Source organism: Pelophylax lessonae, assembly GCF_965119305.1.
Source record: "Pelophylax lessonae genome assembly, chromosome: 5".
In the NCBI taxonomy this organism is placed as follows: domain Eukaryota; kingdom Metazoa; phylum Chordata; class Amphibia; order Anura; family Ranidae; genus Pelophylax; species Pelophylax lessonae.
The window spans coordinates 547,316,823-547,332,800 of NC_138772.1; the positions used below are offsets into that span (position 1 = coordinate 547,316,823).

Consider the following 15,978-nt stretch of genomic DNA (forward strand, 5'->3'; position numbering starts at 1 on the left):
TTTTTACTCATAAAATATGAGAGCCCATCATGGTTTACCTGCAGGTCAGAGAAGGTGTAGGACACAAGACGGGTGATCTGGTTCCCTGCCAGGTAGAGGACCCTCAGGTGCTCCAGACCTTTGAAGATGCTGCTGTTGAGGAGATGGATACGATTTCCATTGAGCGCCAGTTCCACCAAGTGCTGCTGGGACCTGAAGGCGCCAGGCTCCAGGGCAGAGATGCTGTTGTTCTGGATATAGAGGTATTGGAGACCCAGGAGAGGAGACAAATCCTGCTGCTGGATCTGAGATATGGCATTATCCTGTAAGAACACAGTCTGTAGAGAAGAGAAAAACCATGTAATTCGGTTGCTACACTGCTGAGATCTCATCTGCTATGTGCCTGGGTCAAAGTCTATGGGTGCATCATAAAGGTCTAGGCATAGGGAGCCAGGATGGTGTAAAAAAAAAGTCACATGGATTTGTTTCCTATATATCTGGCCTAAGAAATGTACAAAGTCATGTGATCACCATATCAGCACTGATCAATGCTTTGTTGCTAAACAAAGCCAACCCTAACTACGATAAGAGTCGGTTCACACTGGGGCTACACGACTCCTTACTCCACCATGACTTTGGAGCGACTTGCAGGGACTTCACATAATGGAAGTCTATGTAAGTCGCTCCGAGGTCGCCCCGTAGTAGTACAGGACCCTTTTTCTAAGTCGGAGCGACTATTAGAACGGGTCCTGTAGCGGTCAATGGACTGCGAGGGAGCGCGACTTGTCAGGCTGACAAGTCGACTGACAAGTCGCGGCAATGTGAACCGGCTTTTAAGGAAACCCTGATCTCTGTGTCAGAGCTGAGGTGGCAATAAAATCCTTAATTTACCAGAAAACCAGAATCTGACTGGGATTATCCCCCTTTTTTCTTTTTACAAAGCAATCATGCAAGTAAGTAACCAATATTTAATAACAATACTACACACAAATATAATTTTTATTCAATAATATATATATATATTTTTTTTCTAATCAAAGAAGTTAAAATCTAAAATCCCCACTGTATCATATACCCAAACAGCAGCAGCCATACCAATTCCTAGTGTGATAAAAAAAGATCTGAAGCAAGGTATCCAGGATCAGGCACATAATTACCCAAGTATGTATCAAAACCATGCAACAACAGGGAATTTACCCATGGAATGCATAGGTTGACCTTCTAATTAATATACTTACAGATGTGGTGAACAAATCTTCCTTGATAAAGGCGCTATACCTGTAAGCCGAAATGCGTAGGGTTGTGTTTGGAGGTGACGTTGATGGAACATAGCCTGGGGTCACACTGGTGCATGCTGAACACCACATGTGATTTGCACCAAAAACGGACCGCATTCCTGTGCACATCACATGTGACTTCTGTGTGATGCGATTTGTGACATAGAGGAGACATAGGAGAACATGCTGGGGAGATATAGGAGAACATGCTGGGGGGGGAGACATAGGAGAACATGCTGGGGAGATATAGGAGAACATGCTGGGGAGACCTAAGAGAAGATTCTGGGGAGACATAGGAGAACATGCTGGGGATACATAGGAGAACATGCTGGGGGGGACATAGGAGAACATGCCGGGGGAGACATAGGAGAACATGCCGGGGAGACATAGGAGAACATGCCGGGGAGACATAGGAGAACATGCCGGGGAGACATAGGAGAACATGCCGGGGAGACATAGGAGAACATGCCGGGGAGACATAGGAGAACATGCTGGGGAGACATAGGAGAACATGCTGGGGATACATAGGAGAACATGCTGGGGATACATAGGAGAACATGCCGGGGAGACATAGGAGAACATGCTGGGGAGACATAGGAGAACATGCTGGGGAGACATAGGAGAACATGCTGGGGGGGGGACATAGGAGAACATGCTGGGGAGACATAGGAGAACATGCTGGGGAGACATAGGAGAACATGCAGGGGAGACATAGGAGAACATGCCGGGGAGACATAGGAGAACATGCCGGGGAGACATAGGAGAACATGCCAGGGAGACATAGGAGAACATGCAGGGGGAGACATAGGAGAACATGCTGGGGGAGACATAGGAGAACATGCTGGGGGAGACATAGGAGAACATGCTGGGGGAGACATAGGAGAACATGCTGGGGGAGACATAGGAGAACATGCTGGGGGAGACATAGGAGAACATGCTGGGGGAGACATAGGAGAACATGCCGGGGGAGACATAGGAGAACATACCAGGGAAACATAGGAGAACATGCCGGGGAGACATAGGAGAACATGCTGGGGAGACATAGGAGAACATGCTGGGGAGACATAGGAGAACATGCCGGGGAGACCTAGGAGAACATGCTGGGGGAGACATAGGAGAACATGCTGGGGAGACATAGGAGAACATGCTGGGGAGACATAGGAGAACATGCTGGGGGAGACATAGGAGAACATGCTGGGGAGACATAGGAGAACATGCTGGGGGAGACATAGGAGAACATGCCGGGGAGACATAGGAGAACATGCTGGGGAGACCTAGGAGAACATGCCGGGGAGACATAGGAGAACATGCCGGGGAGACATAGGAGAACATGCCGGGGAGACATAGGAGAACATGCAGGGGAGACATAGGAGAACATGCTGGGGAGACATAGGAGAACATGCTGGGGAGACATAGGAGAACATGCAGGGGAGACATAGGAGAACATGCCGGGGAGACATAGGAGAACATGCCGGGGAGTTTACTGGCTGCAAAAAAAATTTCTGACGCCAAAAACAGCCGCTGTAAAAACCTCCCGTGTGCATGAGGCCTTAAAATAAACCGATCATTAAAATTATAAACTGATCATTTCTTTGTCTTTGGACAATAAGTCCGGGCCTAAGGTGCCAAGATGGTGAAACAAAGTCACATGGCTTGGTTTCCTAACAAAGCTATGTGATCACCATATCAGCACTGATCAATGGTTGGGTTGTTAAGCAAACCCAACTCTAACATTAAGATCTCTCCTATGTGCGGGAGGTAAGTTCTATGGGTGCATTCTATAGGCCTGGTCCTACGGGGACAGGATAGTGAAAATAATGACATGGCTTTGTTCACTAGCAGTATTAATCACGTAACCTGGTTGATCAGTATACAGTATATATGGGGCAAACAACTATATTATGGATTTGGCCTGGCAGTCTTTACTTCTGCTGCAGCAAAAAAATGGCTTTCCATCATTATTCTTCATAAATGAATCATGATGTTGGGCTCTGAAGGCACCACCTGGGGTTCTGATATCCCGGGAGATCTTCTGCTATGACATGTTGAACAGGCGATATGTCTGCCCTTGGGGACTCATTTACAGCTCATTATTCATGCATGAAATATTTACCTTTCCTGCATTAATATTGTATAGCGCTCACCTCCATCTTCATCCTCGATGCCGGTGCTATATGTCCTGTATGCATAGAGCCGAGCATGTTTATATCTTTATTCTATATTTTTTTGACTGTATTTTATCTACAGACCGCAACACCTTCTCTGTTCTGCCTACCAATCACTGGGTCTGCCTAGTGGTCTTTGCTTCAAGTTTGAGGAACCGGCAGACTCCTGTAACTGTCACTAGGGCCGGGACAACGACTGCCCTGGGCGCAGTAGAAATTTCGGGAGATTTTTGTTAGGAGGGGCAACTTCTTTGTGGGGGGGGGGGGATTTGTACTAGGGAGATGGATTTGAGTTGGGAGATGAGAATTGGGGGGGGGGGGGGGGTTGGTTTGTGGTAGTAGGGTTACATAGTTACATAATTGGTCAGGTTGAAAAAAAAGACACAAGTCCATCTGGCTCAACCAATAAAAAACAAAAATTGATTGATTGGGGGATTTGTGCTGAAAGGGAAAATTTGGGGGGATTTTTGCTGGGAGAGGGGAATTAGGAGGGGGTGGGGGGGTCGAATTAATGCTTAAAGGAAAATTTTGAGGGGTAGATTTGTGCTAGGAGGGGGGATTTGGGGAGGGAAATGATTTGAGCTGGGAGAGGGATTTGTACTGGAAGAGGGGGAATTTTTGTTTGGGTAGAATTTTGGCTTGCAAAGGGAATTTATGCTTAGGGAAGATTAGTTCTTGATTTTTTGGGAGGGGGTTTTTGTTGATACATAATGCTCATACATTTTGAGGAGGGGGGGCGCCTTTTGGCATCTTCACCCTGGGCACTTGATGACGAGGGTGCGGAATTTTCATGGGTCCGATGAAATTTTAGAACACCGGCACTGACTGTCACAACACCCTTCCTGGGATCTTCTAAACCAGCATCGCTGTACAGTATTAGCTGCAGCCACTATTTTATTTTGTTACCTGTCTAAACAACTTCAATCATCATCATTGATCCCCTCTTTCCCCCTGATTTGTACTATCCTGCTTCTCACAGCTATTACTTCTCTCTGCCATCAATAATTCTATTTCTAAGCCTTATTTGAAAGAACACGTCTCCCACATCTCTTTAGACATGAATGCTCCTCACTGCTGTTGAATGCATGCTACAGAGGTTATCAGTGCAGTCTGCTGATTAGCTTGAGTATGCACATCTAAAAGGGATGTCATAGATATGTTCTTTCACTTAATGACAAATGTGTGGATAGATGAAATGACCTACCTGGGCAGATGAGTGGATGTTGGCCAGAATGGCCTTCAACCCCTTAGATCTGCACTCCACGGCAATGCTGTACCAGTGGCACTCTGAGAGGCGGGGCTGAGTGTGGAGGGCCAGGAATGATGGTATAAAAAATAGCTGCAGCAGCTACTTGGAAGCCCGCCTTCATTACCGGTCTAAGCAACTGCATTCATCATCAATTCCCTCTTCCAGTGAGATGTACTATCTCATTTATCATAGCTATTCGTTTTCTGTGCCATTGATAATTCTGTTTCTGAGCTTTATTTGAAAAAAAAAAAAAAACACATTTCTGGCATCCCTTTAGATATGCCAGCTCCTCCCTGCTGACCTTTGCATGCCGCAGACTTTAACTGTACAATCTGCTGATATTCACTTTTTTGAAAGTATCAGTATCGGCCACAAACTTGGCCGATATGACCGATATTTTCTTAAGGTAGGGCCTATTGGGCTGCCTCCAGAGGGGAAGGGGGGGGAATGGGGTTTAGAGCAGCGCCTGATTACGCAGAGCAGGGTTCTTCTGCTTACCCAGCACGGGAGCTGTCATATGAAGTCCCGCCTCCTGGACAGGCTCCTACCTATGATAGACAGCACACTGGTGACGTCTATCATAGGAGCCGGTCCAGGAGGCGGGACTTTGTATGACAGCGCCTGTGCCGGGTAAGCAGAAGAACCCTGCTCTGTGTAATCAGGCGCCGCTCTAAACCCCCTGTAATCCCCATGCACTGGTCACTCTGCATTGTTGGGGGCACTGGTCACTCTGAATTGGATGGGGACACTGGTCACTCTGCATTGGATGGGGGCACTGGTCACTCTGCATTGGATGGGGGCACTGGTCACTCTGCATTGTTGGGGCACTGGTCACTCTGCATTGGATGGGGGCACTGGTCACTCTGCATTGGATGGGGTCATTGGTCACTCTGCTTTGGATAGTGGCACTGGTCACTCTGCTTTGGATGGGGTCATTGGTCACTCTGCTTTGGATGGGGGCACTGGTCACTCTGCACTCTGCATTGGATGGGGACACTGGTCACTCTGCATGGATGGGGGTACTGGTCACTCTGCATTGGATGGGGGCACTGGTCACTCTGCATGGATGGGGGTACTGGTCACTCTGCATTGGATGGGGGCACTGGTCACTCTGCTTTGGATGGGGGCACTGGTCACTCTGCTTTGGATGGTGGCACTGGTGACTCTGCTTTGGATGGTGGCACTGATCACTCTGCTTTGGATGGGGGCACTGGTCACTCTGCATTGGATGGGGGCACTGGTCACTCTGCATTGGATGGGGGCACTGGTCACTCTGCAAGGATGGGGGTACTGGTCACTCTGCATTGGATGGGGGCACTGGTCACTCTGCATTGGATGGGGTACTGGTCACTCTGCATTGGATGGGGGCACTGGTCACTCTGCATGGATGGGGGTACTGGTCACTCTGCATGGATGAGGGTACTGGTCACTCTGCATTGGATGGGGGCACTGGTCACTCTGCTTTGGATGGTGGCACTGGTCACTCTGCTTTGGATGGGGTCATTGGTCACTCTGCTTTGGATGGGGGCACTGGTCACTCTGCATTGGATGGGGGCACTGGTCACTCTGCATTGGATGGGGGCACTGGTCACTCTGCAAGGATGGGGGCACTGGTCACTCTGGATTGGATGGGGGCACTGGTCACTCTGCATGGATGGGGTACTGGTCACTCTGCATTGGATGGGGGCACTGGTCACTCTGCATGGATGGGGGCACTGGTCACTCTGCATTGGATGGGGGCACTGGTCACTCTGCATTGGATGGGGGCACTGGTCACTCTGCATTGTATGGGGGCACTGGTCACTCTGCATGGATGGGGGCACTGGTCACTCTGCATTGGATGGGGGCACTGGTCACTCCGCATGGATGGGGGTACTGGTCACTCTGCATTGGATGGGGGCACTGGTCACTTTGCATGGATGGGGGTACTGGTCACTCTGCATTGGATGGGGGCACTGGTCACTCTGCATTGGATGGGGGCACTGGTCACTCTGCTTTGGATGGGGTCATTGGTCACTCTGCTTTGGATGGTGGCACTGGTCACTCTGCTTTGGATGGGGTCATTGGTCACTCTGCATTGGATGGGGGCACTGGTCACTCTGCATTGGATGGGGGCACTGGTCACTCTGCATTGGATGGGGGCACTGGTCACTCTGCATGGATGGGGGTACTGGTCACTCTGCATTGGATGGGGGCACTTGTCACTCTGCATGGATGGGGGTACTGGTCACTCTGCATTGGATGGGGGCACTGGTCAATCTGCATTGGATGGGGGCACTGGTCAATCTGCATTGGATGGGGGCACTGATGACTCTGCATTGGATGGGGGCACTGGTGACTCTGCATTGGATGGGGGCACTGGTGACTCTGCATTGGATGGGGGCACTGGTCACTCTGCATTGATGGGGGCACTGGTCACTCTGCATTAGATGGGGGCATTGGTCACTCTGCATTAGTTGGGGGCACTGGTCACTCTGCATTGGATGTGTGATTGAATGTGCAAAATTTCGGCCGATACCGATACTTTGTGGCCAAAATGTTGGTATCGGTATTGGCACTGGAAAAACCATATCGGTCTATCCCTAATCCCTAACAGATGCCAGGGACGTGTTCTTTCAAATGATGACCAATGTGCAGACGGATGAAAGGACCTACCTGGGTAGATGGGTGGATGTTGGCCAGAATGGCCTTCAGCCCCTTGGACCTGCACTCCACGGCCATGCTGTAACAGTGGCACTCTGAGAGGCGGGGCTGAGTGTGGAGGGCCAGGAATGAAAGAACGAAAAATAGCTGCAGCAGCTACTTTGAAGCCCGCCTTCATTTCTTGTCTGAACAACTTCATTCATCATCAATCCCCTCTCCCCCTGATCTGTACTATCCCGCTTATCACAGCTATCAGTTTTCTGAGCCATTAATAACGCTCCTCCCTGCTGACCTTTGCATGCTGTGGACTTTAGTCGTGCAATCAGCTGTTTTAAACATGCACCTCTAAAGGGACGCCAGGGATGTGTTCTTATAAATGATGACCAATAGATGGAAAGACAAAAGGACCTACCTGGGTTGATGGGTGGATGTTGGCTGGAATGGCCTTCAGCCCCTTGGATCCGCACTCCACGGCCATGCTGTAACAGCGGCACTCTGAGGGGCAGGGCTGGGCGCGGAGGGCCAGGAATGACGGTATGAAAAAGGCGGCGATGATGACGAACGAGTGATCTGATGAGGCCATTTTACTGCGGCTGTCGACAGATGAAAAAGAAAAATATTCTAAGAGACACGTAAAAATCTAAACGGGTGTCATGAAATTTCAGACATGTAATAGAAGGCATCATATTTGCAGCATATACAGTATACATCATTACTTCTAACTGGCTAAATACATCATAAAAAGATCATTCATAATCATTTATTGTTTTTTTACTTTCCTGGGTATTGCACAGAGTGGAGGGGTCAGGAGTGGGTAATGCACAGAGTGGAGGGGTCAGGAGCGGGTAATGCACAGAGTGGAGGGGTCAGGAGCGGGTAATGCACAGAGTGGAGGGGTCAGAAGTTGGTAATGCACAGAGTGAAGGGGTCAGGAGTGGGTAATCCACAGAGTGAAGGGGTCAGGAGTTGGTAATGCACAGAGTGGAAGGGTCAGGAGTGGGAAATGCACATAGTTCAGGGTCAGGAGTAGGTAATGCACAGAGCAGAGGGGTCAGAAGTTGGTAATGCACAGAGTGGAGGAGTCAGGAGTGGGTAATGCACAGAGTGGAGGGGCCAGGAGCGGTTAATGCACAGAGTGGAGGGGTCAGAAGTTGGTAATGCACAGAGTGGAGGGGTCAGGAGTGGGTAATGCACAGAGTGGAGGAGTCAGGAGCAGGTAATGCACAGAGTGGAGGGGTCAGAAGTTGGTAATGCACAGAGTGGAGGGGTCAGGAGTGGGTAATGCACAGAGTGAAGGGGTCAGGAGTGGGTAATGCACAGAGTGAAGGGGTCAGGAGTGGGTAATGCACTGAGTGGAGGGGTCAGGAGTGGGTAATGCACAGAGTGGAGGGGTCAGGAATTGGTAATGCACAGAGTGGAGGGATCAGGACTGGGTAATGTACAGAGTGGAGGGGTCAGGAGTGGGTAATGTACAGAGTGGAGGGGTCAGGAGTGGGTAATGCACAGAGTGGAGGGGTCAGGAGTGGGTAATGCACAGAGTGGAGGGGTCAGGAGTTGGTAATGTACAGAGTGGAGGGGTCAGGAGTGGGTAATGCACAGAGTGGAGGGGTCAGGAGTTGGTAATGTACAGAGTGGAGGGGTCAGGAGTGGGTAATGCACAGAGTGGAGGGGTCAGGAGTTGGTAATGTACAGAGTGGAGGGGTCAGGAGTGGGTAATGCACAGAGTGGAGGGGTCAGGAGTTGGTAATGTACAGAGTGGAGGGGTCAGGAGTGGGTAATGCACAGAGTGGAGGGGTCAGGAGTTGGTAATGTACAGAGTGGAGGGGTCAGGAGTTGGTAATGCACAGAGTGGAGGGGTCAGGAGTTGGTAATGCACAGAGTGAAGGGGTCAGGAGTTGGTAATGCACATAGTGGAGGGGTCAGGAGTTGGTAATGCACAGAGTGGAGGGGTCAGGAGTTGGTAATGCACAGAGTCCCGGAGTTCATAACGCACCAAATACAAGGGCCAGGAATGCATAGGGGTCAGAGTTCAGGGGTCAGTAGCTCACAGAACGCAAGGATCAGGAGGGTATAGTCTACATAGTCCAAGGCAGGGGCGTAACTACAGGGGTTGCAGGGGGTGCAATTGCAACCGGGCCCCATGCTCCAGGGGGCCTGCGCGGCTTCCCTGTACACCTGGATAGGAGGGGCGGCGGGGGCAGCATGTAGAGAAATCACTGTCCTCCTTTTTCCTCCTGTAGCCGCAGGAGGAAAATGGAGGAGATTGGTTCTTCTGTATGCTGCCCCCACCACTCCTCCTATCCAGTTCACTTGTGTTCTGCTGTCTTTGCAGGACTTGTGAAAGGGTCCTGCTGCGGGACCATGATAAAGGGCCCCGCAACGAGAGTAAAGGGTCCAAAGATCAGTGGGAAGAGCCCCAGGCTTGAAGGGAAGGGCCCCGGCCAGGGGTCCGGGGGGCCCTTCATGGTTTCTTGCACCGGGGCCCTGAAGGTTCTAGTTACGCCTCTGGTCCAAGGGTCAAGGCTCTTCTTGGCCTCCCATTAACCCCTATATTTCAGGCGTAGTGCAGGCTGTGCCCGCCTTTACAAGCACTCAGTTCCCCCCCTCCCCCCTTCTATAATCCTGATTCTGAGGTTTAAGCACTCAATAAAGAATGGTGAAAGGCAGCAGGCTGGTGGTGCGTGACCCAGGCATCTCATATATTATGACACTCAGACAGTCTATGGGCTCTTTCACACGGTCCGCCTCCGTAGGCGGATCCGTGTTGCTCAGCGGGGATCGATCCGCGATCCCCGCTGAGCCGGCGGGTGACAGCTCCGTCTCCGCTTGCAGAGCGGAGAGGGAGGTGTCTCAGCACCCGCTGCCCTCTATGGGGGATCGGATGAGAGCGGGCCGCTTGTCCGCTCTCATCAGATCCGCTCCGCTCCGATTACTGAACGGATGGAAAAATAGGGTTTCCATCCGTCCAGATTTCACGGACAGGATCGGATACGGATGGCAGCGGGTGTCAGCGGAGGTGTCTCCGCTGACACCCGCTGCCCCATAGAGCTGCATGGAGAATCCGATCAGATCCGCCTAAAAAACTGACAGGCGGATCTGATCGGATCGCCCGTGTGAAAGAGCCCTATGGTGGTAAATGGTAGTCAATTTTTCGGATGGCTGCACTGAAGCGTGTATGATTTCCATTCATCTACTGGGAGGTTAGCTGTCCCAGGCTCTGGCGGTCGTCTGGTTTTCCATCATTATTGTAATTTGCGCTATTTTTTTGTATTTCAGTTGCCCAGATATTATTGTGGCCTACTTGAACTTGTTTCGGACCTGACCCTGGTATACTACCAGGTGTCAGTTGGTCGTCATACGGCTGGGGTTACGTCACGCTGTCTGGAGATATAAACAATATATTGTGGAAAGTTTTGGTGAGCACGGGTTTTCCCTTTTGTTATGTATATGGCAAGTAAATATTAAATAATCAGGTAGCTATGATGTATATGTTGTTTTCTATTTTTGAAATTTACAATAATGTAGATACATAACCAACTTCCCTGAAGAAACAGAGAAAGTGTTCTGTGAAACGAGTTGAACCTTTATGTACAGTATCTCACAAAAGTGAGTACACCCCTCACATTTTTGTAAATATTTTATTCTATCTTTTCATGTGACAACACTGAAGAAATGACACTTTGCTACAATGTAAAGTAGTGAGTGGTGTAACGCTCATGCGTTTTTTGTTAGTGAATGGATTTGCAGCTGCAGAATTGTTACACTCAGTAGTCGTGTAGAGATTCTGTTGAACAACATATCCAACTCTCAGGACTTCATCACCGTGCACAGCCTGGTTATGCAATATACATACACTCTATATGATGTTCCTGGAGTGATAGAATATATGATAGTATAGAGGTGAGAGACAGGCGATAGTATGGTGAGCACTCAGTAATAGTATTCAAGAGAGTGGTAGGTGATGGTAGTATGCAGATAGGTTCTAACAATCATGTATAGAAGATAGAGTAACCCAGTGCAAAGATAGTTGATGGTAGTCCCAAGAGCTCACAATCTATGCAGATGATAGGAGTAGCTTAGATAGAGATAGTCTTGATATATGCAGTAGATGATAGTGAAGTAAAGTTAGTAAGGGATCCCCTGTGGGGTACTTATCACTAGATAGTTAGCAGTAGCAAAGTCCAGTAGTAAGGAGTGATCCGGTAGCGAGATACGGGATCCGTAGCGAGGTTCCGGTTCAGTTCAGGTAAAGGGTATAGCTGGAAGCTCCGGCAGCACAAGACAAGGTAAGCATCAAGGCACAAGGCAGGTTGAACGAACACATGTGAGTGAGAGCCTGCGATTTAAATAGCCACTCAGTCCGGCGCTCAGTGATGACAGCATCAGTCTTAAAGGTAAACACACCTATGTGTGCTTCATCTATCTAGGTAGATGGAAAACACCCGGAAATGATGTGATAGGAAGGCACTGAGAGTGCCAGAACCTTACAGTGGACAGCTTGTATAAGGGTCCTTTCACACGGCCACTCCGTGTGAAAGGTCCGCTGCGGGACTTTTTTTTTTTTTTTTTTCCACGGAGCGGATGACATTTGTGTCATCCGCTCCGTGTGCCCGCATATCATCCCATCCATTTGCGGATGATATGCGGACATAATGTAAGTATATGGCATTGCGGATTTCAGCGGATGACACCGCTGACATCCGATTTTCCTTCCTTTCCGTTTTTTACACGGAAGGAAAAATGGGGTTCTGTTCCATTCGAAAAAACGGAACAGAACTGAAAGGAGGAAAATCGGGTATCAGCGGATGGTATTCCACTGACATCCGCAGTGCCATTAACTTAAATTATGTCCGCAAATCATCCGCAAACGGATGGGATGATTTGCGGACACCCGGAGCGGCCGTGTGAAAGGACCCTAACAGTGTAAATTTGCTGTCCCCTCAAAATAACTCAACACACAGCCATTAATGTCTTTATATCATTTAAAATCTGTATTTTTTTTTAGCTAGAAAATACAAGAGATCCATTTCTGGCCGTGTTTCCATATGACAAGGAAGGCATAAGATATCCTGCGATTTCCTCTCCATCGCTGTATATTAAAGGCCCTTGGGTACCCTTCTCCCCTCTTTGAATGCGGCAGACATCTGAGGTGACTCACGCCAGTCTGACCTCCTGACACGCAGCCCCGGCGCCCCTCCGGAGACCGCCAATCAAAGCTTCCTGCCACAGATTCTCAGAAAGAACCAGCACCGGGGACTCAGAATTCTATAAAAAACCTGAAAACGATCTTTTGTGAAATATCCACAATAATTCCGCTTTCAGCTGGGAAATAAAATATGGCGTGAGCCCTGTCTGCCGCTCTACGGAACGCCGGGCTGGACGGAAATATGTAGAATCAATAAACAGTTTTATGTGTAATATAATTTATGTTTAATATATATATACTGTATATATATATATATATATATATGTATATATATATATATATATATATATATGTATATATATATATATATATATATATATATATATATATATATATATATATATATATGTGCACATATATATATATATATATATATATATTATATATATATATATATGTAATATATTATTAGCACCTGGCTGTATCCCCGGATCCATACAGCACCATAAGAGGCATTGTATGTATTATTATTAATCGTCGTCCTTTCTCCTTCATGGAGTGAGATTTTTCCATCCATCCTACTGGTAATGACGCCGTACAAGGATCAGTGATTAAAGAATAATGGCAATTTAAATACAATGAAATTCAGCAGCATCAATAGAGAAAACCTCATGGAAGAAATGTTTGCTGTTTTGGGTCATAGAACCCAATCAGGTGAAGCAATAGCTTGTGTCCATGCCCCTCCCACAATGGTGAGATTTCTCCTAGTAGTTTGTGTCTCTGCCCCTCCCACATTGGTGTGATTTCCCTGCAGTAGTTTGTGTCCCTGCCCCTCCCACAAAGGTGAGATTTCCTGAAATATTTGGTATCTCTGCCCCTACCACAATGGTGAGATTTCCCCGCAGTAGTTTGTGTCTCTGCCCCTCCCACAATGTTAGATTTCCCTGCAGTAGTTTGTGTCTCTGTCCCTCCCACAATGTTAGATGTTCCTGCAGTAGTTTGTGTCTCTGCACCTCCGATAATGGTGAGATTTCATTGCCAGTAGTTTGTGTCTCTGTCCCTCCCACAATGGTTAGATTTCCCTGCAGTATTTTGTGTCTCTGCCCCTCCCATAATGGTGAGATTTCCTTACAGTAGTTTGTGTCTCTGCCCCTCCCACAATGGTGAGATTTCCCTGCAGTAGTTTGTGTCTCTGCCCCTCCCACAATGTTAGATTTCCCTTCAGTAGTTTGTGTCTCTGCCCCTCCCATAATGGTGAGATTTCCTTACAGTACTTTGTGTCTCTGCCCCTCCCACAATGGTTAAATTTCCCTGCAGTAGTTTGTGTCTCTGCCCCTCCCATAATGGTGAGATTTCCTTACAGTAGTTTGTGTCTCTGCCCCTCCCACAATGTTAGATTTCCCTTCAGTAGTTTGTGTCTCTGCCCCTCCCATAATGGCGAGATTTCCTTACCACAATGGTGAGATTTCTCTGCAGTAGTTTGTGTCTCTGCCCCTCCCACAAGGATGAGATTTCCTGAAATATTTGGTATCTCTGCCCCTCCCACAATGGTAAGATCTCCTGCAGTAGTTTGTGTCACTGCCCCTCCCACAATAGTGAGATTTTGTGCAACAGTTTGTGTCTCTGCTCCTCCCACAATAGTGAGATTTTGTGCAACAGTTTGTGTCTCTGCCCCTCCCATAATGGTGAGATTTCCTTACAGTAGTTTGCGTCTCTGCCCCTCCCACAATGGTGAGATTTCCTGAAATATTTGGTATCTCTGCCCCTCCCATAATGGTGAGATTTCCCTACAGTAGTTTGTGTCTCTGCCCCTCCCACAATGGTGAGATTTCCCTGCAGTAGTTTGTGTCTCTGCCCCTCCCACAATGGTGAGATTTGCCTGCAGTAGTTTGTGTCTCTGCCCCTCCCACAATGGTGAGATTTCCCTGCAGTAGTTTGTGTCTCTGCCCCTCCCACAATGGTGAGATTTCCCTACAGTAGTTTGTGTCTCTGCCCCTCCCACAATGGTGAGATTTCCCTGCAGTAGTTTGTGTCTCTGCCCCTCCCACAATGGTGAGATTTCCCTGCAGTAGTCTGTGTCTCTGCCCCTCCCACAAGGATGAGATTTCCTGAAATATTTGGTATCTCTGCCCCTCCCACAATGGTAAGATCTCCTGCAGTAGTTTGTGTCACTGCCCCTCCCACAATAGTGAGATTTTGTGCAACAGTTTGTGTCTCTGCTCCTCCCACAATAGTGAGATTTCCTGCAGTAGTTTGCGTCTCTGCCCCTCCCACAATGGTGAGATTTCCTTACAGTAGTTTGTGTCTCTGCCCCTCCCACAATGGTGAGATTTCCCTGCAGTAGTCTGTGTCTCTGCCCCTCCCACAATGGTGAGATTTCTCTGCAGTCGTTTGTGTCTCTGCCCCTCCCACAAGGATGAGATTTCCTGAAATATTTGGTATCTCTGCCCCTCCCACAATGGTAAGATCTCCTGCAGTAGTTTGTGTCACTGCCCCTCCCACAATAGTGAGATTTTGTGCAACAGTTTGTGTCTCTGCTCCTCCCACAATAGTGAGATTTCCTGCAGTAGTTTGCGTCTCTGCCCCTCCCACAATGGTGAGATTTCCTTACAGTAGTTTGTGTCTCTGCCCCTCCCACAATGGTGAGATTTCCTGAAATATTTGGTATCTCTGCTCCTCCCACAATGGTAAGATCTCCTGCAGTAGTTTGTGTCTCTGCCCCTCCCACAATGGTAAGATCTCCTGCAGTAGTTTGCGTCTCTGCCCCTCCCACAATGGTGAGATTTCCCTGCAGTAGTTTGTGTCTCTGCCCCTCCCACAACTATTAATAATTGATAGGGGAGAGTGGTATAACATTGGCTTCGCATTAGCTGTAGCTCTTTTGAAAACGGCTGATTCTGGTTGGATAACTCAGCTAGCCAGCAAGCATGCACCTCCAAAAAACCAGTTTAGGGTGGAGCCGCTCTTTACCGGCGTGTCCTCCCCCATTTATCACCCAGCATTGTCTTCATGGACACTGAAGCGGGAGAAGATCGGCTCCGTTCATCAACATTCCTCATAAAACACATAAACCATTATTCAAGTTTTGTTTTGTGTCTGCGGAGATAACCAATATCCCGAGGCTGGAGCCTTCCTGATGTGCGCTCAATCTGCCGACAACACGCCGCGTGCATCTCAAACTGGAAATGTGCGCAGTCACCCAGGATATTGTCAGTGATCGGCATATGGGAGGAATAAACCACAAAACAGTGATCTGCCCTATGGCCAAAACACATCCACTGAGAGATCCGCACAAATCATTCTACATACAAAAATTATATATTACTGATGTATACCGCAGTGCTGTACAGAGATCACTGAGCCAATCACATCAGTCTCTGTACCAGAGGAGCTTACACTCTAATGCCCCCTCCCCCCACAGTCACATCAGTCTCTGTACCAGAGGAGCTTACACTCTAATATCCCCCCCCCCCCACAGTCACATCAATCTCTGTACCAGAGGAGCTTACACTCTAATGT

At 48.5% G+C, this 15,978-nt stretch overlaps 1 protein-coding gene across 2 annotated transcripts in view; it reads right to left on the reverse strand.

The window, feature by feature from the left end:
* Positions 1–15,978, reverse strand: part of LRRC24 (leucine rich repeat containing 24) — a 192,447-nt gene that overhangs the window by 12,155 nt on the left and 164,314 nt on the right. Inside the window, exons 2-3 of one of the 2 annotated variants that reach the window (XM_082257592.1) lie at positions 7,726–7,906; positions 39–317 (exon numbers count right to left, since the gene is read on the reverse strand). In XM_082257592.1, coding sequence (XP_082113718.1) covers positions 39–317; positions 7,726–7,896 — 450 coding nt within the window. In that variant the 5' untranslated portion in view covers positions 7,897–7,906. Of the gene's footprint in view, positions 1–38; positions 318–7,325; positions 7,452–7,725; positions 7,907–15,978 lie in introns of those variants that run through there. The other variant, XM_082257593.1, reaches the window with a different exon arrangement.